This window comes from Sebastes umbrosus, chromosome 10 (assembly GCF_015220745.1).
Source record: "Sebastes umbrosus isolate fSebUmb1 chromosome 10, fSebUmb1.pri, whole genome shotgun sequence".
Lineage (NCBI taxonomy): Eukaryota > Metazoa > Chordata > Actinopteri > Perciformes > Sebastidae > Sebastes > Sebastes umbrosus.
Window position 1 is genome coordinate 13,870,111 of NC_051278.1, and position 27,755 is coordinate 13,897,865.

At 40.5% G+C, this 27,755-nt stretch overlaps 1 protein-coding gene across 1 annotated transcript in view; it reads right to left on the reverse strand.

The window, feature by feature from the left end:
- Nucleotides 1-23,785, reverse strand: part of zmp:0000000755 (phosphofurin acidic cluster sorting protein 2) — a 55,727-nt gene extending 31,942 nt beyond the window's left edge. The window contains exons 1-2 of the mRNA XM_037781555.1: nucleotides 23,370-23,785; nucleotides 359-446 (exon numbers count right to left, since the gene is read on the reverse strand). Of these exons, the coding sequence (XP_037637483.1) occupies nucleotides 359-446; nucleotides 23,370-23,605 (324 nt within the window). The 5' untranslated portion in view covers nucleotides 23,606-23,785. The remainder of the gene's footprint in view (nucleotides 1-358; nucleotides 447-23,369) is intronic.
- Between the last annotated feature and the right edge of the window lie 3,970 nt (nucleotides 23,786-27,755).

Sequence of the window (27,755 nt, forward strand, 5' to 3'; positions counted from 1 at the left end):
TTAGGCCTACACACCCGTAGTCACAAAAATGCATTAGCAATCAATGTAAGATGCACAATCCGTCTTAAGGTGCTAATGCTCCTGCTTAGAGTGGTAATGCTAGTCTGTCATCTAAAGCACCTGAGTGGATGTGACTCACCGGAGCTACCTGCACAGCTGAGGAGGTTTTTATCAATCGGCAGGATTAGTAGCATGTCTCATCATCGCCTAGGCTTGCTGATTACATTCAACAGAGCACAGCCCCAGCAAAGAACTGGGAGACAGTGAGCCACAGGCTCCAGAAAGTGACACACTGCTATCAGATGTTTCGCAACTGAGCCTGTTGCTCGCATCGCACATGGGAGATTAACCCACCCACCTGGATTTTGACAGCTATAGACAGGGAGTTCAGCTCTTTATCCAGTTCTTTGAGGACGACCAGTTTTTTCAGCGTGAGGCTGCAAAGCCTGTGGAAAAGAGAACGAACAAGAGAAGGGGAGAGAAAGAAAAACAGATTAGTGGCATGACTAACACAATGTGAACACACCTTCATGACACGGTGTAGCATCTGGGGATGAAAAGCATTGCTTACAAAGCAGCACTCACTAGTTTATTTCTACTTGTGTCTTTATTCTTTCTTCAGCAGGTATGATAATAACAACAGGCAGCATCCAGGAATTATCAGTGACGAAAGGGAGTGAACAACCGAAGAGAGGAACTCGGTAATCAGAACCTATTCTATTCAGCTTTGTGTCCCTCGTCATCAAGGAAAAATCTACGACTTGTTGTGAAGGGATGGTGCACCAAAGTGCTACTAAATCAGGATTCATGTTGTCAGCTTTATGGACGAATTCTTCATGGAAGGTGACATGGCGCAGATGCCTTGACAAGCCGTGGTGCAGTAAAATGTCTTCAGTCAGCCCTGTTTCAGCATGCTGCTACACATTAACATGTTGAACACAGAGACGTATGTGACTCACTGCCATCTGTTCATTATTAAATAAAACTAGGCAGAAACATATACCTACATATGCCACAAAAGACATTTTTGTCTGGCACACTTTTTATACCAAGGAGCTGTCACACTGGGGTCCAGAATGGTACAAAGAAGACAACAAGTACAGTAACATATACTGTATTAAATCAGAGGGTCCCTGTGGACACCTCTCAGGTCCAGCCTATCTTGTAAAACACAGACGCAGATAAAACCCCCCACAAATGAGCAATACAAGAAGACTAAAATCAGACAAGCTCAATTCAACACCTCTTTCATGGATTCACAGCAATTTCTGACCTTTAAAATCCCCCTAAAAACTGTGCCGCTACAGCAAAACATTCACACAGAAAGTCAACAACTCACAAGCCAAGTTTGCTAAACTTCCTCCTGACCCACTTTTCCCACAAGTCTGGCTGCATTAAATTGTGATCAGTCTGAGCCAGAGTCAAACGGGAGGAAGAAAGACAAAGCAAACAAATAGCTATCCAGTCACCCACTTTCCTTGAGAGCCACTCTGCAACACTCACTGACTTCATTCAGACACTCCCTGCTATGATTCACAAAGACTCATCATGCTCAAGCGTAACAGAAATTGCTGCGTTAGAGACGCCAACAATGGGATAGTCGGTTTAGAAGTTAATATTGTGGGCCATAAATTATAAATAAATCTGTAATGTCTTAAAAATGCAAAGGTTTAATACAATTAAGGATGCACTGATAAATTATTACATTACATACATTAAGATAATGTATTAATAATTCATACCTAGATACTAGGGGTGTAAATCAAAAGTTTGATCACGATACAATATTATATTGATTCGTTGGACAACGATAAGATATTTGCTGATATCACAAAGTCTGCCACGATACAGTTTCAATGCAATTTAATTCAGGGGCCTTCGATTGATATGAGATGAGCAACTGAAATATGAACTGATGATTTTATTACTGGGCTCTGTAGGAAGGACGTGTGCTTGGACGGAAATGGTGACACAGATGTGCCATGGGAATTTCAAAATAAAGGCATATCTTAAAGATGGTGATACGTATCGGTGTCTTCGTTGAATCGATGCATTGATCCAGATCGATGGATCGTTACACCCCTTCTAGATACCTAGATTCCAGTTTCACCACCTATTTCCATCAATGACATTATGAAGAGATGTAGTCAGATTTTGTTAGTCATTATGCATGTCATCCCATTAGTGTTGTACGTTCATCATTGCAAAAAAAGCACATTGATTCATATATTTGCTCATAGTTTTCACCAACAGTATAGAGGGAAAAGGAAGGAAGCAAGCCAAAGGTCATTAGATCTCGAGAGACGTGTGTCCAAGCAGCCAACAGAATATATCTTTAATGATGACAGTTAAAATTTTCAACAACAGGAACTTGGTGTTCCTGTGTAGAATCTCCCTTCGCCCCAAACGTGACAACACAACTGTACGACATTTAACTGCAATCATTTGAGCGTAAACTGCCAATCCACTTGACTGCACACACCATTAGCTAAGTTACCTTGTGTGTGCGTCAGAATAACAAATGCAAATCTATTTGAGGCTGGAGTAATTAAATGTTAAACCTTGTAGGTAGCGCATGGATCCAGCTTGCCTTATGTTATGCTGAGGATGAGTCATGAGTACAGCTCTCTGTCACGAGGGGGGGGAGAGAAAGCAGGGCTGATGGTTTAACAACATCTCTATCCCATCACAGCTCTCTCTCTCTCTCTCTCTCTCTCTCTCTCTCAGTAGACTGGGATTCACATGTAATTAAAAAGGCTGCAGGCGTTGAAGGGGTCACCTAGGGAACCGGGGATTTTTTTTATTATTAGACAGAGGTGTTATCTCCACTCCTGCCTGCCACTGTGTTGTGTTGCAAGTGAAACCCGTGGCCATCTGTTCTGGCCTGGTGCCAGTCTGACCCTGTGCTCCCGCCCAGTGCCAGTTCACTTCGCAACCCAATCAGTGACTGCAGAGACAGACCAGGTGTCACACAAAAGCACTAATCATCGTGCTAAAATTGCTGGAAGAGGCACACACTGGGTCAAGGATAATTCAGCTAGTTTTAGAAAGCATTGTCAGTATGGATACACTGTGCTTTTGTGATTACAGGAATATAGGGGGGGAGAGGGGGATGTTATTTGTGGTATGGTCTCCCCTCCAGACACTGGCACACACTCAAGATCAAAATAGGGGCTTGCAGAGGCCACTCGAAAGATGCATTAATCCTCCATTTTGGCATGTCATTCCCACATTCCCAGAGAGAGCCTGGGGTGGGATCACTGAACGCCTCTCTGTGCCAAACAGGACCAAAACAACAACAGTGATATCAATCCATAGAGAAGACCGGGTGGGTGGAGAATCTATACAGCAGTCTGCAGTTCAATATTTCTGTGAACAGGCGGTGGAAAGAGCAAAAGATAAGTGAAACATTTTCTGTCTGTTTCCCAGTTGATAAGAGCCCACGGGGGAAATCCCTCTTTCAGTTTCGGTGCTAAGCCAACACATCGCCTGCCAAGCTTTTCTGATTGGGTCATCGTTGTTATAGACTGGGTTTATTGATCCTCAAAATGCACCCTGGTATGCTGGTTATGGACTCTTACTAGTTTTGATATTCAGGACCAGAGGTGGGAAATGTACCCAAGTACTGCACTTAAGTACAATTTTCAGTAATTTTAATATACTTGAGTATTTCCATTTTATGTTACTTTATGCTTAAACTCCACTACATTTACTGTATCTGACAGATATAATTATTAATTACTTTACAAAATAGACACATGCTACACCATATTGTTAAAGATTAAACCAGTGGTCTCCAACTTGGCTTGTGACTCCCTATATAAAAGCCGTGTTTAGTTGGGGCCCCTTGTACATTGCAAAGAGATATTTCCCCAATAGAGAGGCGAAGTACCTCCCCTTCCAGTGGACCACCATGGTACGGTAGTCTACAGTGAGAGACAAATATTTTTTGATCCTGTTTGAATTGCGCCATGAATCACACATATGATGTTTGTAAATTTAAAAAATATATCTGTCTCTTGCCTTTGACTACCGTACATATTTTCTCTGAAATAAGGTCCCACCGGAAGGGGAGAGACTTAGCTTTTCTATAAACTTGTCATATAATTGCATATTAAAAAATTGAGTCTAAGAGAGGGAAACGTATCTAATATTTTACAAAAATCGGAAAGATAAGGGAAAAATCGGAAAAGGCATTAAAAATGTCTATATCAGAACTTTTTCCTCTTTCCTCTGCATCAGTATTTATAATGTGATATATAATAATACATCAGTCACAGGGGACATTTTACTGCAGAACCACTACTTTCACTACTATATTTTGCTGTTAATACTTATAATGCAGGACTTCTTCTCAGCTCACTTTTAACCTTCAACACAGTGACGGTAATAATAATTTAAGATCCAATTGTGTCAGAGATGGAGGTCAAACAAACCAGCTCTAAGGCAACGCAGGAATCAAGAATCATGTCCTACAGCAGGCTAATTACAGTAAACGTGCAAATCTTATTTAGATGACATCTTCCATTACTGACATAGATATATAAAACAACGGGAGTGTCATATCATGTCAAAATGACCAGTTATCGACTGCTCTGACTGAGGGTGCCCAGTAAGTGCCCGAGCACTCTACAGCTAATAGATTTAGCCTATATGGCATCACTCACCGCAGCGTAAGTAGTGCTGCTGCATCTAAGCCCATTAGTGCGTCCTAGTCACTCGCTGTACCGTCATTAACTGTTGACCTTTTCGGCCACTAAAGTAAAGCAAGGCCATTAGATTACAAGGCCATTTCCCTCTTTTAGACTATACTGCTCAAAGTGACATACAAATATTACTAAGGAAATCTAAAGAATGGAGGCGGCAAATGCTCCTATTTGTGTGAAGTGTGAGGAAAAAGGCTGAGGCAAGCAACTTCATCAATTGACAAAAGACTATAAATCTGTATTGAAAGCTCTATAGGCCATTTCAACGGAATTACATTGCTTGGCTATAGCTTGGGTCCATGTTTACTTCCTGTCAGCTTATGTCATTCACCTACAATGCAACAAGAAATAAACTGAGACACATTTTAGTACTGTGAAATGGTCTGTAACAGGAACAGTTCCTTAGCCATAGCTACTGTATCCGACAAAGCAAATAGCCATAGCAACATAATGATTTACTTGACCTGCCGATCACTGCCTTATTAAGGCCTAACCTAGGCACTATGCAGGTTAATAAATTAACAAACAGCGAAACCCTATGACAAAATCCAATCACCAGGACTTTTAATTCACTCCTTATTAGAAAAGGGACATGAAAAGATGTACCTTCAGTGCCACATCAGTTAAGCTAGGCAGCAATGAATGTTGGTACATCATCATTATTAGATGGAAAAGGAACTGAGAGCTTCTGCTGAAGTTATCGAGTTATGAAACACAGACGGTGCGCCTGAGGCTACGCTCAAATCCTTTCACTTTTATCTTCCCTGGACAAACAAAACAACTTATCAGGCAGGACACTCAAACAGCTGTGGTCAAATATTTGGCTTTAGATAAGAGGGCTGTGATTGTGGGTTATATGACATGATGGCGCATTATCTTATCTCGGCTGCTTCATCCATTTTATCTACAGCAATAACAACAAGACATCAGGAGGAAAAGTAATAAACATTTGAAGCTTTCACAGTTCCAGGGAGGTACAAGTTTAACACTTCATCACTTAGGCCCTGTCTACATATATACAGATATTTCTAAAGACGGATATTTTGCTCTACGTTTTGGCCTCTCGTCTACACGCAGACAGGGTCACAAAAACGGATATATTTTTTTAACCTTCTAAGGTTCAGATATTTAAAAACGTATGATTGTATCTGTTGTGGATGAGTAAAACGGAGCCTTTGGGAAACGATGACATCCTCTCCTCATTTTGTGCATGCCCATTGTTGCTTTGTGTAATGAGCATGCGCCGGAAACAATAACAAAGATAGCTGGTTACCGTTTTGTTGGCACTGCTATTTCTTACTTTACATTTGAAAAATGTTACAGTTACAGGAGCCAGAGCAGGGAACACCTTGAACATGTCGAGGCCGAATGGTGATTGAATGTGCATTTGGACGTTTGAAGGCGAGGTTTGGAGCACTCAGAACGGCTACGGACATAAACCTGAATGACCTCCCTTTCGTCATTTATGCATGTGAAGAGACAGTTGATGACAGCAGAGTGATGACAGTCATGCAGTTCGACCAGGAATCTCAGCCCCCCCACCAACAATAACATTTATCCAACTGACTGTAATGAAGCTGAAGGAAAGGGAGTGAGAAGGGTGGTAACAAAATTATTTGACCCTTAAAGCTGCAGTGGTTAGAAATGGAGTAAATAAGATAAAAAAAAAAGTTATTCTTATAAAACGTTCAGTATATCCTGACACTAGTGCATGAGACAGGTAATCTGAAAAAAAACAAAACAGATGCCTCTGGATTTTCCGGTGCTCCTAATAGCAAGATTTCACAGACCGGAGGAAAATAACCAGTCAGAGCCGAGCTGGAAACTGCCGTCTCTGAGCAGCTGTCAATCACTCATGAGCTCTGAACAAACGGTCAAACTAGGCAGCGCTGATCAAAAATGAACCAATATTCTGTTACTGTAATGCCCATTTCTCTACTCAAATGTTTTCAGAAACATCTTATAGTGTACTGTTTAGCTGTAAAATGAGAAAGTTTGTGACCCGGCAGCCATGTTGAGATCAGTTGTTGATGAAATACCAAGCATCTCCCACCAGCCGGAGCACAGCCAATTTCTTCTAGGTTTTTAAAAACCTTGAAGAAAATATCTGTTTTTAAAAATATCTGTAAACGTGTAGACAGGGCCTTAAGTATAAAGCTTTTTAAATTGACTGAATCCCCAGTGACAAAGATAGGCTAAAAAGAATGTGTGATACACATGTGCAACTACACCTGCATATCATATTACACACCAGTGTTTTACAACTTAATCAGGAGACAGTCATGTTGCCATGTCTCTCTCTCTCTCTCTCTCCCTTCCAGTACAGACTGAATAACTTGGCCTGCCTGTATTGAAGCGAGGCTGGAACATCAGAGGAATCCAAATCAATTGCGGGAGGTGGATTAAAGGTGGACAGCAGGGTGGAAGTCAGGCAGCCCAGAGACACACACATACACACACAGCACAGCAAATAATCCTTTTTGTTAGCCCCTTTCTGACCTCACCTTCCCCTGAGTCAGGCTGGCTTTCTTTAACACACACACACACATGGGGCCTCACACAGGTTCCTCTGGAGTCGGGTCTCAAAGAAAACTTCTGGCGCGACACCAAGCTTCGGCCACTCGCCGCTTTGAGTTTGGCTCTTTGGTAAAATGATATGTCTGTCTGGAGACTGCTTATGTGACAGTTTATATTACACTGACATCAAAAGGTGTTTATAAAATGTAAACCCCAAATCTGAAATCAACTCCCCAGGCACTCTGCATCAGATCTGAGAAGATGTGACTGGAAGCATATAAGGGAATAATCATTTCAGATGAAGGCAAGGGCATTGAGACCATAGAGCTTTCCTTCTGTTGATTGCTTGTTTTTAAAAAGTCAAGAGGAAATTCACACACAGATCTTTTTTCATATTATAAAAAGGAAATCTTTAAAGCCCCCCTCCAGTGTGTTTTGTCATTTCTATAATATTTAATATTTATTTTAGTCATTTCCCGACTAAGTTTATTAGCCACACTGTTTGCTTTGACAAATAACTTAATTTTGTGCTCAAAGTAAAAAATAAAATACCGGACGATGGGTAGCGCACAACTTTCAGCTCAAGAGAAAACAAGAGAAAAGTCCCGTTAGAGAAATAGATGAATTGCAGTGCAACCCGGTGTCGGTGCTGGGAGCTGAGGCAAGAGCGGCCGGTGGTGGTGGAAGGAGCACCTCCAAAACATCCCGAAACTCCATTTCAAACGGCGGACCACGGCAACATGTCTATTGGTCTCCCGGTGCGCTGTGGCCGGCGTACGGCGGTGTGACTCCTTGTTGCAGCTGCAGCCAGACGGCTGCCTCGCCAGGAGGAGACAGTAAAGAAGAGAGCGAGTGAGAGAGAGTCGGTGTGTTGCGCTAATTATTGTGTCATTTGTGGTCTGACAAACAGTAAATTCATCTAAACTGGGTTGAAAAACGATGTAATCTGGTTGCCATGGTAATGAATTATGTCTGACTATTAACCACGACTGAAATTCTCAGTTTGAGAATAAACATTAACCAAAAAACAGGAAGTTACACTGGCTGGAGGGGGGCTTTAAGAGATATAAACATTTTAAGCTTCAACAGTGATAATGCCTCGTGTAACTCATATAGCAACAATTCAATTGACAATTCTTGTTTGTTTCAAAAAGTCTAGCTTACTATGTTAAAAAAATACCTCATCTATTACATGGATATCACAACCTCACTCAAGAGTGTTTCTTCTCTGCACTGGTGTCAACAAACAACACAGATCCTGTCTACATCAACATCCTTCAAAGCCATTAGTCCAAGATATGCTGGCGTGTAAGAGTACATGGGGCTGCTATCTCTATGCTATTTCTGGACCACTTTACAGCGACTGAGGCATCTCAAATAACGTGTGATTGGAACACCCTTAAGTTTAAGAGCGTACAAAGAGACAGCAGCTACAGTAGTCAAAGCCTTATGTTGAGATATGGCTGCTTACACAAAGCGAGTGTCAATGCTTGTGTTCTCATTTGTCTCAGTTGGAAAGATCGAAGCATTAGTAGCAGGGATCTTAACATTTATAGGGCCATGAAAACTTTATCATGCAAACATGGACATGGTGCTCATAGCTCACAAATGACTGTGCACGGCACCGAGAGAGAGGCCAACAAATCCTTTGAATTGAATGATATGCTGCCTAAACAAAAACACACTTTTGTAATTCTTTTCCCCGCGGTCAGCATTCTAGTTGATGTTTTGCCAGGTCCATGCCCTCGGATCACTGCACAGCAATTGTCAGAGGCACAAAGCAGGGGGGAAGTGGAGGATGGAGGATGAGTGATGTAACAGAGGGCTGAATGAAAAAGACACTGTCTATGTTTGGTATGTGCTGGGGGGCTTCCAAGCTAGAGAATTAAGAGACTTCAAGTCATGCTTTTAGTGCTTTCAATGTGGTATTTCTCGTATTCTCTGTTTGAGATGTGAAGGCGGTCACATTCCTTTAATAAAGCATGCTTGAATATAATGCTCTGCATGAAATTCTTAAGGAAGCCGTGTATGGTGCTGGCTTGTAAGTATGTGGGAGACTGACAAAAAACCCTTTCTCTCTAGTCATGGTTCTTGCTGAGGAAAACCCATAGCACTTTGTTCTTTCATAACACTATTATTTGTTCATGTCTAGTTGCATAATTTAGTCCAAATAAAGGGTTCGCTGGTCTAAAAGCTACTTCTTCTGAATATTTCATTCTCCTACAAGAAAAAAGGGGCCACATCTATTCATGGTGAAGCCTATGGAACTACTGAGATTTCCTTCTTTATTTTTGACATTTTGCTCATAGCCTTTCCATCATATTGTAAACAAACAGAAAAGGCGAAAAACAAAGCCCTGCATTCTCAAATCCATACCCACACCACCCACGTAAATAAATCATCTTTGCCTTTTTGGTTTCAAATTCACAATTTTTTAGACTGTAGAAAGAAATGGAGATTGCAAAATACTATGGCTAAAGAGGGAACTGAGAAGTAATAATGAGAACAATGGTAGGTAATTTAGAAGCAGCGAAATTAACTTTTGAATATTATCTACTTTATGAGTGATGAAGACAAATCCAAAGGACTGAATGGATCGGTTTTAACAAGTTCACACAGTAGGATGTGCCATAAGAGCTTAGCCAGCACTTAGGCTTGCATGCAAAAGCTATTTTAGCCCCCAAATATCTGGTTATGTGTGCCAGATGGCCATATGCTGGTTGGGCTTTAATTCCCTGAATGAAATCTTCTCAAGCTCCCAGTGAAGGAGGAGGAAGAGGCTGTGACCATGGGTACACAAAGAACAAGAGGAAGCTATTCATTTGGAAACACCGGATTTCTGTGACTGTTTTGTTTATGTGCGATTCACAACCTAATGGTCACGATGAGAACAGAACTCAAAGGTTAAAAACAGCTAAATAAGACTGAAATCAAACAGACCTTTGATAAGAAAGCAACCTTCATATGATGGCTTGCAAAGCCACAGTCATGGCCTTGAAGGGGGACCAAGTCTTGTGTCTGTTTTGACTTTTTGATGCCAACACATTGCTGAATGTCAGAGGTCGGCATTAAGACAAAAATTACAAATATATCCTTTAATCTTCTGTAGTAGTAACAATGAAAATTTCACATCAGGCATTAATTCTCATAATGCAAAACAACAGATGGTGTGCACTCATTAACCACAACACAATACAAAATATTTTTAAATGAGTCGGCAGCTTAAAGCCTGACCAGAAGTTGTGTGATTAAGCTAAACAGAGCTCTTTCAATGTTGTGTAGACATAGGCTTAAATATTGTGAGCATCAAACACTAAACCTCTGTAGGCTTGAAAGGTGTCTGTCAAAAAGGTTTCCCCGCCTGCAGCATAAATGCCCTAAAAAAAAGCCTCCGCCCGTCATCTGTATGCTCACTGTGTTCCAACAGCCATATTTTAGCCAAACTACATCTATATGACCAACTTCCTTATCAAACCTTACGCACCAATAACTAGGGCTGCACGATACATCTATCTCACGATTCAATACTATCACAATACTTGGGTGCCGATTCGATATTATGATTTATTGCGATTTTTGTTAACTCTTTTAACACTAAACCATGGGAAAAAGTTTAATCGTACACTTCTTGGGACTTTTAATTTTAAAAATATCTAAATTGATACAGGAAAAATTTATATAATCCAACCAATCTCATTTCCATATATGTATTTTGTATATACAGTTCCCTTATTTTGAACATGACGTAGTCACATGTGTATACTTCCGCAACTTCGCCAAGTCCGTCGCTAGTATTCCCCGTCAGCTCCATTCTCTTTATACATCCATGGGCAGCTCCATTTGACTGTATTTAACATAAATGTCAGTGTATCACAGTTTTTGGCCAAAATCTAAAAAATTTAAATTAAAAAAATTAAAAAAAATGTGGCCACACTGGACTTCTAACCCACAAAAGACATAACTAGACCACAATGTCAACCATCATACCAAATTTGAAGTTCCTAAGTTAAATAGTTTCCGAGTTGTACTCTGGAAACGAAATAGAAGTCGAAAAAAATCATAGTTTTTGGCCAAAATTTCAAAGATTTTGGGCCCCGACTATGTTGTCGCGCGGCTATAATAAAAGCAATAACTTCCATATATATATATATATATATATATATATATATATATATATATATATATATATATATATATATATATATATATATATATATATATATATATATATATATATATATATATATAAATATTGATTCTGGAATTGAAAAAAAAAACGTTTTCAAAATCGTTACAAAAAGAATCGCGATACACAGGTGAATCGATTTTTGTCAGTAATTTTTACAATTTAAATATTATAAAGATCAATTGTTTAGTTGAAAAAAGTAGTCCAAAGACTAATCAATCATAAATAAATTATATATGTTGAGGCCCTATCATGATCCATTAGGAGCGAATGACACTAAGCTGTTAAAGGTGAAATTATTCTTCACAAGACTTTGAAGAAATGGTAATTTTTACTGAATACTGGTGAGAACAGTGGAGGGCTGGCAGAAATCATTCCATCTGGCTCTGGTAATTAAGACACAGCAACACAACATCCCTTTAGCCTTTTAACATCCCTCATTCAACATGTAGTTTTTGTCAAGTCATTGCTAGGATGGATTATAGCTTTGTTGGGGCCAGCTGGTGCAGACACGTGAGGTGCAGTGGAGCGATTTGGTGCAACGGGAAGGCAGGACAGGACAGGTGTCATTACTCAGGTATGAAACCACCCTGAGGGACGTGTTATGAAAAGAAAAATAGACTGGGGAGCTGGAGCAGATGAACCGGTTGTTTCCCAGAATGCGAGAGAAGAGGACGTAATAGCTGCACTCATATCTGTCATAATACTCTATAATATGGTTTTTGTGAACTCTGTGGTCATGAGGCTCCCCAGAGCTGTGGCTGAATCTGACTGTTGTCGGGATTACCAGCACATTTTATGTAATACTACACAGTGCTGGTGCATTAGAGCTCAGTGCCAGATTTTGTTTCCGTTTAGTGATTTAAGCTTGCGCTTTCCCTCAAACTCCCATTTGAAAAAGAGATTTATGTCTGTGAAGTGTGAATCAGAGGTCTGACCAGTACGCTCTTGTTGTGTGGGTGGTAGAAGACTTCTCTCTGATAATGAAGGGTGTGCTAGCACGTTGTGTATGTTTCCTATTGAGAAATATGGGGCAGAAGAAAAAGGCTTGTTCGAGGTAAGGGAAAAAAAGCTTGCTGTGACACCAGGAAACGCAAGAATGGGGTGAACCTGTCCCCATGTTTCATCATCAAGTCAAGCACACGCTGGGAAAAAGAGCGTCTCCCAGTTCAACTGGAGCCAAACCAAATTAACAGACGAAGTAGTCTTAAATGTAAGATACACACGATCCCACTGTGGTTCATCGGACTCAACTCTTCAGCCTCTCTGATACCAATTACAACCCTGTGCTGCATTCATTACCTCAGTCAGTGATCTCACAATCATTTTCAGGAACTCAGTACATGGCTGTCATCCTTTGTTTGCGGTTTTCGCAGTGCTAAACAGCTCTTTTGTTCAGCCCTGACCGCAAACTGATGAGGTCAGCAGGCCCATGTTTGTAGTGGCCATGCATGACAAGATCAGACCAGACATGGCATGTTTACAGGCAAACTCAGAGGAGCCAAAGTAAGACACCTTGACAACCTCAGCTACAGTACATGATAACAGGGGGTAACATGACAGACGATATCTCCCTAACATGCAGAAAACGGCAATCTTATCGGTTTAACTACAGTAACCTACAGTATGGCCTCTTACTGATGGCCTTCAACTTCATGCCTGCTGCATCCAATGACTTCCTAATGAGTTTACAGTAACCAGTCCAACAGGCACAGGTGAATCCTGTGAGGGTCATAGCTACTGACAAGGTTATGGCTGAGCTATAAAATCCTATTAAGGTGGATGGTCTGCCTGGCAGGAAGAGTCCTTTGCCTGGTGGAGTCTACTGGTAGGATCAAAAGCTCAAGAGCAAAGCCTTGTTTAAAACAATCTCTCCATCTGACCTACTGACCAGGTAAATACAAACCAGTGTTTAAAAACAAACAGGACACATGACTATTTATTTACAGGGTTATAAAGTCTAGACACACTGATACTATGAAGGCAGTTTCCTGTCAATTTAAAAAAATTGCAGTACAGTGACTTTGTTGCCAGAGATGGATGAATAATAATGACATTTTTGCTCTGTGCTGAGCACAATAACTGTGATTTTCCATTTCAGCCTTCATTGTGAAGCCATCCTTATTAGGAAATATTTAGAATTGCAAAATAGCATAAAAATGTGTGCTGAGTATGTCAGGGTTAGTATTTCTAGTTTGCTTATGTAAGCTTTCTACTAAAATCACTGAAAATGATTCATCCTAAACTGGGGACACACCAACTCGACATCAAAGAACTAGCAGCAACGAAGGCCGCCCGTTGAGTCGCCTCACGTCGCCTTTGTCTTGGCCAAAAAGTTGCACTCTCACTCACCACTTAGCTTCATTCCAGATGGCCATGTTGTTGTGAAAATGTCTGTGTATTGGAATGATGAGATGAAGATGAAAAATGAGAAGAGCCTTCTGTGTTTTTCCTCTTGACTTTACTCGTAGGCTTGCTTTCCTCACGTCCGTTTCTTTTCTCCTGCACTGATTCGTTTAAGCTGAACAGCCAATCAGAGTGATTTCTCTCACCGACCGCGGGGGGCGCTGCCGATTCATCATGCTGAATAGGTCGAAAAAACGCTAAAACGGGCAGACTAGAGCCAACGGTGCGGGACACACCACACAAACTAGGCCGTCAGACGCTCACCAACGGCCCAAAACTGACCGACGGCCAACCATTGGCTTGGTGTGTTAGGGCCTTTAAAAAAACTTCTGATGAATAAACTGGATTGGGCAAGGATGAAAATACAATGAAAAGGATGTTTAGGAAAGCCTGCCAGACCTCTGCATTGACCCCTGTGAGCTTTTACACATCAGAATCACATCTTGGCTAAAATCTAGTTGAATAGATCAAAACATACTTATTGTTAGAAATATAAGATGGCAAAGACTATAACTAATCACACTAGAGGGTGTGAAACAGCAAAACTAGATGCTCCCTTTGAGTTAAATTTACACATTGCTGACATTTCATCAAAAGGATCTATTCAGGTTTACTATACATATTTCATACTGCCATATGGTGCCTCAGTCTGATTAGCATCAGATGGGATTAAGTCTGCCCTTTAACGCTTGCAGCAACCACGATCATATCCGTCCTTCTGCTCTCATCATTGATCAGAGATTTTACACAAAATAGGCCTGACACCCTCGGCCTCATCTGCCTGTAAGTCTGCCAACAAGTTGTCATGCATCTGTATTTAGTTCTATGTTAAAGAGGTAACTGCACATGATATGCAAGTATGAGCAATCAAGATTAGAAAATATAGCTTTAAGAAGCAATAGAGCAAGGTTATCTGGGCTAATGATGCTGCAGCTGACAAACAGGCCATCAACAACTCTGTACGCCGACTCAAAACTATTTTCTGCGATGTCGACAACACTTCCAGAAAGAATAATGAAGGGCCACCGTGAACAGGGGATTGTGCAATCAATAGCTGTACAATGGTCAGCATCAGCAAATATGATTCTGCTTTTTTTTTTTGATGATAAAGTGATATAAAATGCTAAAAGTTCCCAGGAGGAGGGATACTTAATAAACAAACAATGCATTGCCACGTGCGTCTATTGCTGTAATATCCACTAATGCTGCTGATAAAACACCTGGTGCATGAAAATATAGTTTTTTTGCACTATTTCTTGAGATGAACAATGACCACTGGCAGCCCGAAAATGCTTTCTACCTTCTCCTCCCAGTCCATTCCCCCTGGCTTAATATGTCCAAATGACTAATGTGCTGGATGTAGCCGAGTTCCAGTTTCTCCAGAGTTTCGATATACAGACGTTGCTTTTCTCTGTATCCATGCAGTAGTACTTCTAACATCAGTGTGATGCCAAGGTGAGGCTAATTAGGCCAGAGAAATGACAAAAGCTAACAGTACCCTGCCAAATAACAAACACACTATAATTTGAAGAGAGCTGCTGTAGCGATGGAAAGCTTTCGTCTCACAAGAAACACCAAGACTGAAATCAACAGAGACACGATTCCTTAATCAGGACAGACAGAGAGGGAGATCATTTCTAAGGAAGTACACACTGTCAGACACAAAAGAGAGACTGTGCAATAGAGCTTTAAAAAAAGACAGTCGGCTTTTCTCTTGCTTAGTTTAGACAGGCCCCAGTTGGAATGGAAAATGTCCAACAGCTAACCAGTGCGAGTCAAACAGCATGATAATCTGATGTTTCCTACTGAGAATCCCAATATTTTTAATTATCCAAAGTTCCCTCGCGCAACGCTTCATAGTATGGCAGACTCAGAAGCATTTAAAGCAGTAAAATTAACTCCAGTCGTTCCCAAAATTGTATTTCTGGATAAGCATTAAGGGACCAGTACACGAATCCGGGGAAATACCAGAAGTAAACAAGTCGCCATTTCTGCGGTGGCGTATCCCAACAATATGCGCACGTGAACGCAAGCTGTGCTAAGAAGTGTACAACTTTCTCCTTTACATTCTATGTAACATTACTTTTGACAACGATGTCTCGGAGTTCAGTAAGAACCTGTGCAGCTGCTACCAAACAGTCATGACAAACTTCAACTTGCTAATTTAGTAAGCAAATGTTGGTGTGCTAGGACACTGTCTAGTGTAGACCAACATTTGTATCTATTCTATATCTATTAGATTTAATTTTAGTCTAGAGCTGGGCCTAATTTTTGTCCATGAAACCATTAAAACCCTTGGAGTTTTTGCACAGAAGACGAGAAGAGTGGCACAATTATAGTGTGGGCTAATTGAGCAAAGGGACATGAACAGAAAGAGGACAGATAGTTCAGGCTCCTTAATCTGTGATTAGACAAGTGGGCAGGGCATCTAGCTCAATGCTATTTGAGAGTTGACACTCCAGGGACTGTTATGTCCTCAATCACACAGCAAAGTGTTGATGATTTTCTCAGGATATTATTTAGCCAAGACAAGGGCTACATTTCCATTGGGTTTATGAACACAGCAATGAGATTAAAGAAATGGTCTATGAGAAGGGCTTGCAATAATTATGAGATTTTGTCAGTAAAAAATGTGACTCTGGGGGATAAACATAGCTACACATAGCTTTTTACCATTTCATTTTGAATAATTTAGTAATCCACCCCTACCTGTGTTTGTTTACAAGAGTAGATTCTGCAGCACAGGAGCTCTGACTGCTATTATGAATATGTTTCATGTTTTCAAATAGTGTGTCATGTGCTCTCATTCATCCACACTACAGTGTTTTGTATCTGAAATAATGTTCTCCGTGTTGCTGCTGGCACATACAGTTCAGGAAATGCCTGAATGGGAGAGGTGGGAAATAAGTAGAGCAAGAACAAGAGAGAAATGAGTTGAGAGACATTGTCCCCAAAGTGATTATTTTGACAGGATCCTCCCTGTGTCAGAGGACAGTTTCCCTTGCCTCACTTGTTGGATCAGGAAGTTGGATCTCTTCACTAGCAGAGACCCCGGTATCCACCCACACACAAATCTGGCCTTTCTCCCATTCAGAGGTCCAGGCAGGGGGGAACAAACCTTTCTTCCCTTTGTGAGGAATTCAACATGAGCATTCAGCACATTCACCGTTCACTGTGAAGCTCTGAGCCAGTTCAGCAAAACTTTTCACAGGGTGGGCAATCCACAGCTCCAATCCTGCCCTCCCTCCTCGAGAGCAGGTAGTTGGTCAATAACAGAATACAAAGGGGGCTGAGGGCAGAGCACGGCGGCCTGGCTTCGGCTGCACCAGCAGATCTCTAGTCGCTAGGAATGTGAAATGTTTCTCAAGGAAATTCCTCCTCCTCCAGGAAGGCAGGGAAGGAAACCAAGAGAATTTTGACACATATCAGGCAGTGGGAGTGAGCATGAAAAAGAGGGGAGAGAAGGTGCTGATTGGTCTACTGTTAGCAAGGTGTGTGAACAGCATGGGGGAGCATGAGTTAGGACTGGTTTTATTCAAGGATACATCACACAAAAGGGAACTAAACCCGTTCTTAGTTAATTTCCAAAACTTAATGCATTTTAAGAGGGACCTAAAAAAAAAGACAAAATTTGCTCCCGCCACCCACCAAATGCGGGTAAATTGTTGGCAGTGGCAGGTCAAATTATCAGGCCATCCGCCACTTTGGCGGACAGGGAAAACGGCCTAGGGATGGGAATCGAGAATAGGTTCCTGGTTGCCTCCGTGACTATAGATTCATGCATGCACAATGATGTAATGCCATACGCACACTGTATCATGTAAAAAACGGAAGAAAGCGCTCAACAGCGTGGTGCTAATACACCTGAGGGGCGCACCCTATCTTTCCCTGATAATGCTACATTATGAACAACAACTCTGTGTTGAAATCGGCAGGACGAGAGCTAATAATGTTAGCTGTTAGCAGCCGGTGGGCAGCACAGTCCAACTTGGCTGAATAATGGAGCAAGTAACATCAACAGAGTTTCTACTGAGTTATATTATGATGCGTTCAAGTATTTTCATTTATCCATGGTATGGATATCTTCCCTAACTCCAGTCACTGAAGTCAAATGTTTTTATTGTAATGTGGCTCTGGGGCATTGATATAATGTCAATTAGCTGTAGGGGTAACTCGTCAATGTAAGAGGAGTTTAGTAATTCAACAACATTTTAAACAGTGGATCATTTTTCAATAAGTGTGTTCCAACTAAGGAAGAGTAACTGGATTATTCTTGTACAGCCCCAAAACCAATCAGCATAAAACATGTTAAAAACTCTCATTGAGTACGAGAGGAACAGTATAATCAAAATGTGACACTGTCCTTGAGACCGAGCAGCTGTTTGACTTTGACATCACAGTAACAGTGACATTTCTGTGCCTTACACGTTCTGCATCGGATGTCTACACTGTCGCCGTGGCCGAACAAAGATCGTAAACATGACGCAGACGGACACAGAGTGCTGTGTCACAATTCTGAAGGGCACCGGAGAAGGCTGATGGACCTTGTTTATGATTGCAAAAGGAAGCCGGGGATTAAGCAGACAGTGTCTGTGTGCAGCATCAGATTACTGGCTCTTCTTTTCCTGTTATGAAATCAGATTACGGCAGCTCCCCTGCTAGGAGAAACAATATCCGAGCCTTGAGATGGAGGGGTTAGCGAGGAGGTGAAAGGGGACAGTAAGCTCATCTTATTTGACCGACGAGCCTCCTTTATTTGTATCCCGATTTAATGGTTTCATCTTAGGTTTAAAATGAACATACAGAGAATTAGACATTAAATCAAAGAGATTAAGGCCAGGGATGATACTGGAGATTGCACGCTAACAATTCCACCTTCCGGATATAATAAATAGCTGTGTGCATCACAGCATAAGGTATATGTAAACACTTAGGGCTGATGGCTTCATATTCATTGACCTAGAACAAAGAGGACACAATAATGTCACTCCAGTCGAGGCCTGAGTTTATTTTTGTTTTTCTTATGTATTTGCGGACATACACAGACAGCACACATCAAATTTGAGCCAATACACAGAATTGGGGCAGAAGACGCAAACATCTGACCAGAGCCTGCAGAGTACACTCAATTACTATCCAGATAGGGCTGTTCCACTCACGAGAGAATAAGGTCATCTCGGGACTCACACGAATCAAACAGACAGAAAGAAGGATGCTCTGCTCACCCAAGATAAACGTCAGAGGAAAGGGGAAAGATGTTGTTGATGTTATAGCCTGTGAGAAAACCTGAGATATCTTCACCTCTCTGAACCCAGATAGTGAAACTTAAAAGACAGACACATATTTGGAGTAAAAATACCATGGACTGAAAATGCAAAAATATTTCCAGAGCTTGAAAACATTTTTCATTCAGTTGTTAACTGGTAACCATAACAACTTCCCTACCATTTTGGAAACAATGACGCCTGGCTAGGTTGCATGGCAAACATGACAAAATTGCTCGGTTGCTTCCATCATGTTAGTGATGAGGATAAATGTCACAACTTTTGACACCAAGTTGTAAAAGATCCTTGAACTTGGTAAGAGGCCAACCCTCACATGGTGCTACACATTCTTTATCGTTAGTAGATAAACATAGCACCGTCTTGAACTCTGCATTAGTGTCATTCCTGCAAATTCTCAACAAATGCCTGCCTTGCCATAGATATGCGGGTAATTTTGGATTCCGGAGCAGGCCACTAAACCCCTAGTATACTGTATTCCTGCGCCTTTAAACCTTTAGCTGTCTTTGATTTTTCAGCAACATTCCCAAAGCATTAGTCAGCAATTTGTTGTGGGTGAAATGTGGAAATGGCGGGTCAAACCCTCTCTGCTCCCAGCGCACCCTCCAGACACTTAGAAGATGGATAACACAAGAAGAAAAAACTCAGCTTATAAGAAATAAGCTGCAACAGTAATACCACATGGTATTAGAAACATTGGAGGGTTGCAGACTGGCGGCATGGGAGTGCTGGAATAAAAACAATCCAACTGTTCCAGCAGGCCTGTTACGGAGGGACAACACTTGTCTGGCAGGTAAAACCCAGTCAAATACTGTATCACACACACAGCAATAAAATTGTATCTGCCAGTTTATGATAGCATATAGATATAGAAAGCAATCGATAATAACAAGTGCAAGAGTAAAAGAGTCATCGTGCAAATAAAAGATATAACAACTAGAGCTGTCAAAGTTAACACAATAACGCAAAATCGTTTTAGGCCACTAATTTCTTTAACGCATTAATCCAATCAATCTTTTGGAGGTTGTATCAGGCTCAGTTTTAAAGCTAGAATGAAGATACGGGTATCATATGGAACTAGAAAACCTAAGGAATCCATTGGTAAATTTTGGCAAAGAAAAACTGACATGGCCATTTTGGCCGTTCTATGGGTACCCACAAGTCTCCCCTTTACAGACATGCCCACTTTATGACAATCACATGCAGTTTTGGGCAAGTCATAGTAAAGTCAGCACACTGACAATATTCGTCATTGTTTTGTGTTGTTAATTGATTTCCAATAATAAATGTATACATACATTTGCATAAAGCAAGCATATTTGCCCACTCTCATGCTGATAAGAGTATTAAATATTTGACAAATCTCCCTTTAAGGTACATTTTGAACAAATAACAATGTGTGATTAACCGCAGTTATGCATGGACAATCATGCAATTAATCGCTATTAAATATTTGTATCTTTTGACAGCCCATATAACTACTTCTATGAATCTAGCTTGACCCTGTGTAATAGTCATAGTACATTAAAAAGAAAAGGCAAAGAAAAAAAGTTAGAAAATGTCCTAGTCCTTTATTGGCCCAGTGCCATAGGTGTGTCAACAGCAAAACTGTAAGGAACCATAATCCCATGCTGAGAAGGCCTACAAGCACTGAACATATTTTCCATTGTGAATAAAATATTTTCCCCTAAGCATGGCTTTCAGTGGGGCTTAGGAGGATGATCGATTTTTAAAATACAGATTCATATTAACAACAGCTGTGTGTGATGTTTTAGAGTACCACAATAAAAAACAGTCAATTACTAAAAGCCCTATGCCCTCATTTGAAACCGTGCCACTTAGCTGGACACTCACATTTGCTAAAGGCTAGTAGAGGAGCAAACAGCTGCACACAAAATGGCCCAGCCCCTGAAAGCATGCCAAGGCAGAATCCCCAAAACAGGCCTTGGGTTGGGCTCCATGCAAGACCTTTCACACCAGTCTAGGATAAGTGGTCTAAAAACAAAGAAGGCAGAAATAGGCTTGGCAAATTACTTGCTGTGAGCACTGCAACTCCAAGCCACCATCTCAAACAAAAACTACAAGACTTCGTAGCCTAAATAAACAATTCTGTCATACTTGATTATCACTTCTACTCCATTACATATCAGATCTAACAAATTACCAAGACATCAACAAAAGACTTGTGTCAGGCAGCTACTGCAGCAGTCTTGTACTGAACAATGACTGGTGACTTTACGCTGGGCCTCATTAATAATCCATTGTCATGCTCATCCTTATTCATCTTTAATACAGCACCTTGTGTGTCATCCTACATCTCTACTATAGAGAGAGAGCACATAGTGTAGCGGCAGAAATGTGGGAAATCAATGTGCCGTGTATGGCACGCTCTATAAATGCACTGACATGCTTTCTCCGCTAGCCAGTAGTCTTAAAATTTTATGGATACACTTATCAGAACTTGTAGTTACTTGTATAATACACCAGTTTTATCTATTTATGTCCATGAAAAGAGCTAAAACCTGAGACATTAGAGACAAACATCAATGATCAGTTTTTGTCATGGAAGATGTGAGATCAAGGTCACAAATTCTTATTGAGCTAAAATAGAAAATCATATTTTCAGAAAAGGGACTACAATAAAAAAAGAGTAGTGAGCTGTCAAATTCTCACTCATTCTAGTTGGCTTCAAATCAGCAGCCACAGATAAAACAGAACAACATTCAAACAGAGATCACCATCACTGTAAATTATCCATGTTTTCCGCATGCTATGATTCCACAGACACTTGCATACTCTTGCAGGCACTAAAGTGGCAGCAGGCAAACCACACATATGCACACGCACCATCGACTGTGGAGGAAACCCTCCCCTTGCAAAGCCCACTTCTCTCCCAATGAGTGGAACAGATCTAGGTCAAAGCTGATTAATGTGCCCACAGCTCCCGAGAGGTTTCTGGTCAGGTGGCAGCAGTCAGTGCCTGCTCGCTGTGACAATGAATACTGATGCAGAGTATTACTGGATATTGCTGCTATACTTAAACAGAATAACACAAAGACAATGCAGAGTAAATTTGCATACACAAAAAGTGACAATCTAGCAGTTAACTCTCTCCTTGTGCCAGCTGCTGTTGTCAACACTATGAAGTGGTTTGTGTTTGTCTTATGGCTCTGTGTGAACAGCACAACACTGAGCTTCAGAGAGGTATCTGATCATAAACATACAAATAACACATGAAAATGATCTGGACTACAAATGGCTATGCAGCTGTTGCACCACACACACACTGCTGCTGCTTAAGGATGAAAAGGATGTCTAGGCTAGTCTCTATGAGACGAACGGCATTCATGTCACTGTATATTTATAGATAGTTATGTTGCTATTAGGTGGCAATGCATTCCTTAAATCAGTTCAAGCACAGACCTGCATGCATGGACAAAAGGGAAATGTAATATAACTGCAAAGCTTTACCAACGTAGAGCCACAAAGCAGAAGACATGCAGTTAAACTAACCGTTAGTTAGCTTAACTTTTGTTACCTACTTATCATAACGGTTGGAATAAAATTAACAATTACACACTTAAACTTTAATATTGATGTGCATTAGACATTTAAGCATTGTCAATTTATCACAATGCCTCGTTATTATAAAAAACAAAACAAAGATTTTGAGTCAAATTTAGAAACATTAGAGGAACTCTTAACACCATTAGCTAGTTAGCATTAGCCACCATGCTAGTTAGCTTGCTAGTTAGCATTAGCCACCTTGCTAGTTAGCTTGCTAGTTAGCATTAGCCACCATGCTAGTTAGCATTAGCCACCTTGCTAGTTAACTCTAACGGCAGTGCTATATGCTAGTTAGCATTAGCCACCATGCTAGTTAGCTTGCAAGTTAGCATTAGCCACCTTGCTAGCTAACTCTAATGGCAGTGCTATTAGCTAGGTAGCATTAGCATTAGCCACCATGCTAGTTAGCTTGCTAGTTAGCATTCGCATTAGCCACTTTGCTAGTTAACTCTAACGGCAGTGCTATATGCTAGGTAGCATTAGCATTAGCCACCTTGCTAGTTAACTCTAACGGCAGTGCTATTAGCTAGTTAGCATTAGCATTAGCCACCATGCTAGTGAGCCAGCCCAGCAGTGTTGTGATAATGTGTGGCAGCTCTAACGTTACACTCAACGAGGGGCGTTGTTTGTCCAACGTTATTTAAACAATATGGTGATTTGTACACATGATGTGGTATTTGTTAACGCTAACATAGTTAACGTTACCTGGGCACGCAGCTGGGGGATGATCGGTCTATCTCCCAGGTCGCGAAGAGGTTCATGGGTACAGGCATGCTGCTGCTGCCCCCGGAGCCGGAGCCCGAGCCCAGGACCACAGCCCCGGATAACGCTCCTCCGATGGGGAGCAGAGTTGTGGTCGGTGCTGGTCCACCGCCGCCGCCGCTGCTCGGGTTCAGGAAAGCGGCCCGGACGCCTCCTCTCTCTACAGCCGCCGCCATCATCACCTCCACTGCCTGCCTGGGTGGTGGAGAGCAGCTCTTGAGTGTAGGACGGTACGCGGGGCCGCTGTGGAGCCGCTGTGGAGCCGCTGTGTCTCTGCCTGCTGCTGCTCCTCCAGACTCACTGCTCCTCTACACCGACTGGAGATGCTGATAGGCGGGGCGGGGCATGATGGCACTGATCTGATAGGGGGCAGCACGTCTCTGCTGCTACAGGGTGGGCCATCTCTACTATCAACACACTGATATACTCACTTTACATATGTAAAGATTAGTAGGATACACATACTTACAGGAGAATGCAGTAATGTTACAGGAGATAACCAGCTAGGTGTTATAGCATTGTTCATCTCCACTCCATCATGTTTGTTGGCTCTGTGAATTAAGATAAGATAAGATAAGATAACATAAGATAACATAAGATAACATAAGATAAGATAAGATAAGATAAGATAAGAAAAGATAAGATAAGATAAGATAAGATAACATAAGATAAGATAAGATAACATAAGATAAGATAAGATAAGATAAGATAAGATAACATAAGATAAGATAAGATAGAACTTTATTAATCCCGAGGGAAATTCTTGTGCCAGAGATTGCTCAAAAATACAACACAATTACAACAAGTTCAAGTGTATTAAATAAAAAAGTACTATTTCTAGCACCAGTGCCTAATAGAATAACAATTAAGTAAGATACATTTAGTAAAATGAGTAAATAAGATAAGTAAAATAAAAAAGGTAAAGTAAGCTAACAAACAGAAAAATAAGTAATATTGCACATGTTGGACATTAATATTGCACACAATGAACCGTGATATTGCACATGAGAATGTAAAAAGTAGTATTGCACATGATATTGATATTATATTTGTACTCAGTGTCTGATGTTTTCAGCTGTCCTTCCTGCAGAAGGGGGAGGAGTTATAAAGTTGATAATAAAGAAGAATGGGCATGAACATAATAAAATCAGACAGCTCGATAGCTGTCTGATTTTTGTTGTGTATATGTATATATATATATATTTTTTTTACATTATTTTTATACTATGAAATATTTATGCTGATTTGTGTTGTTGTCTGATGTTCATGTCAGTTAAATCGCTAAACCTCTTTGAGGTTCTTTATATATGATATCTCTCTAATAATTTTTCTTTAAATGCTGACATTTAGCAGTTTAAACAGGCTGATCCCCTTCTTTAGGAAGCAAATACATCAACCAAACACAGAAACACTAGGATTGCATCCCTGCAGTTCCAGACAATCTTCTCCGAGTATAAACATATTTCATAATAACCATACTTGAGAACAAAAATACACACAACATCAATAAACTATTAAATATTATAAAACTGATTTCATAAAGGTTGAGATGAATCCCCCAAAAACATATTTTGTTTTTTATAAAGGCAGCATGGTTATCCTTTGGGGAAAATATTGAACTTTCGAAATAAAGTATGAACAAAAAACCTTCTAAAAGTTAGAATCACTTTGTATACAGATTAGTATATTAACTCAAACATGCCATATTTGAGACAAAATGTTCTCACACAAATAAAGAAGGTGTATTGTATTATATTATATTGTATTGAAATGAAAGGATTTCAAATTGTAACCACATGTAGGCCTACTGGTAACACTTACAATAACCATCTTTTATAAAGGGTAAATTGATTTATTCAACTTAGTTAATAGTTGTTTTACTGTTAACAAACAATGACATTAAGATAAGATAAGATAAGATATTCCTTTATTAGTCCCACAGTAGGGACATTTGCAGTGTACAGTAGCAAAGGCGAATAATAAAAACAATAAGCATCAGTAAAAACAAACAGTTGTTTTCCTGGGGCATTTTCGTTATGAAAATGAAAAGGCTGTACAATACCTATAGACAATAAACACTTGGTGGATATTGTTGTGCATGGTTGTGTTGCTAATAACCATTAAATTGCAATTCCCAAACAAAACAAATCTAAAAACTTTCACTGTAAAGTTTCAAGTGGGCAGGACCTGCTTTGGTATATGTTTTTCATGATTCATCATCAATCTCCGATCACGTAATGACAACTCCTATTTGATTCAGTCATTGTTCTCATAATGCAGGTGTTGTGAAATCCGCTGACTGTAACTGTGACTAAGGACTCAAATAAAGCTGACTTGACTTGACATGCTCCGGAGGGTTGGGTAATGTGTGTGGCAGCCTGTTTAAACTGACTGGGGAGGGGAAATATTGACTTTGTCAAATGTTACTGTGTTTTGCACAATCAGAAGTCTGATGTAATAGCAATGCATCATCTTCTATCAGATCATTATTGTTGTCAAGTTCACCTTTTGCTTCATAGACCTTTTCAACTGTTTGTTTAGACTTTCATTAAAGCAGTAAACCATTGGCTCACAGGTGAAATATGCTAATAAACTCAACACTTTGTTAGAGTCTCGTGGGATATATTGTTGCCTCTGCAAAACACGCTGTGAGTGTAAACAATCTAATCTTTAATCACTGCTAAGGCAACTCTGTGCACCTGACAGCGTTTCATCTTCCAGACTGTAACATCTGTTGTTAATAATGACGATGGCAACCGTGATGCAATTAAAAAAGGTGTCATTCCATAGCTCACTGTTTTTATTACAACAATACATTTTAACAAGATTAGATTAACAGAAAATTCATCAATATCTTTATGTCAAGGTAAGGCAAGGCATTTTGTATATATACAGTGCATTTTATACACTCAATGTGCTTTAAATAAAATTGAAAAGAGAGAGAGAAAGCTAGATGTCAGATAATATATTTTGTATGAATGAAAGTATTGTTTAAGGGGGGAAATCACTGACTTTACTTATTATACCAAGGTGCCTGAAGATGAGTTTTCTCAACATAAATCTGCAGTGCGCGCACGTTGGCTTCCTTCTGGTATTTATCATTTTATCATCATTTTTCTGCCCTTTGAGAAAATGCTACCACCTCAAAATTACCATAATGGATAAAATGATTAATGACTAAACTTGTGGAGTGCATCGCCACCCAGTGTTGCAAAAGAGCACTACAACAAAATGTAGGACATAAAATACTAACTTGCACATTGCGATCCATCCAATAGATGGCAGACTGTCTGCATTTTTGGTAGGATCTCTTATTCCAACTTCTGCCTCTCTATTCTTCTTTCTCTTGCTCACTCTAACCTCCTGATTGAACCTCCTCCTATAAGTGTGAGTGGGTGGGAGCATATATTGTGACACTGTGACACCGTTGATGTTTCCATACCACCACAGTCTGACATTTTATAAGCTGCCCTTCACCTTCATTGAATACTGAGGAGGAGAATAAAATACCCAAGCATCGGTTTGTCAGGTAACACCTGCTCAGTGGCAGGCGTCCTCCCACTAAATTAAAGAAATTAATCACATCTTAATATCAAGTGAAGAAAGGTCTGGAGCAAAGAGACGAGGCTGCTAGGGCTGATGTTTTAGAAAGGTTGCAGGGCATTTCCTGTTATTAAAGCCAGCTGACGGTCAGAGGGGAGCAAATATAGCAATGCATCTCTGACGTCAACATACAGACAACTAACAATACTAATTACCCACACCGTCTGTTAGGTAACAGCGTCTTATTCTTCCTCAGATATCTGACTGAAAGCCACAGATCTTTCATAACGAGTGGTGACAAGCAAATGCGGTCTCCAAGCAGGTCTTTATTTTTAGGCGTGAGCTTTTGTTTTATGCTTGTGCCACCTCCACACCATCAAAATCAGACATTTCTAATGAGCAAGCCTTGAATTACAAGCTAAAAACAACCCTTCAGTGAATCACTGCACAGCGCTTAGACTTTGCCATTTTCTTGTTTAAATTTAGAACTTAAAGAGCATCAGGTCTCTGTGACGTTTGTGAAAACTTAGCAGAGTGAGTGTGATGAGCAGTTAACACCAGTGGAGAAATGTCTCTGCTTTGTACCTCCCTCTAAGGATTGTCAGTGCCACCAGATATTTCAGTTTCCACTGCTGAATGAGGGGAATAATAGGAAATAAGTGTCTGCTGAATTTTTCTTGCAATTTGGCAATACAGCTCTAATGAATCAAATCTGATAATGTGGTCATTGTTCTAGCCACAGACTGTTCATAAAGATGAACGACCAGAGTGAAGCCAAATTATCTC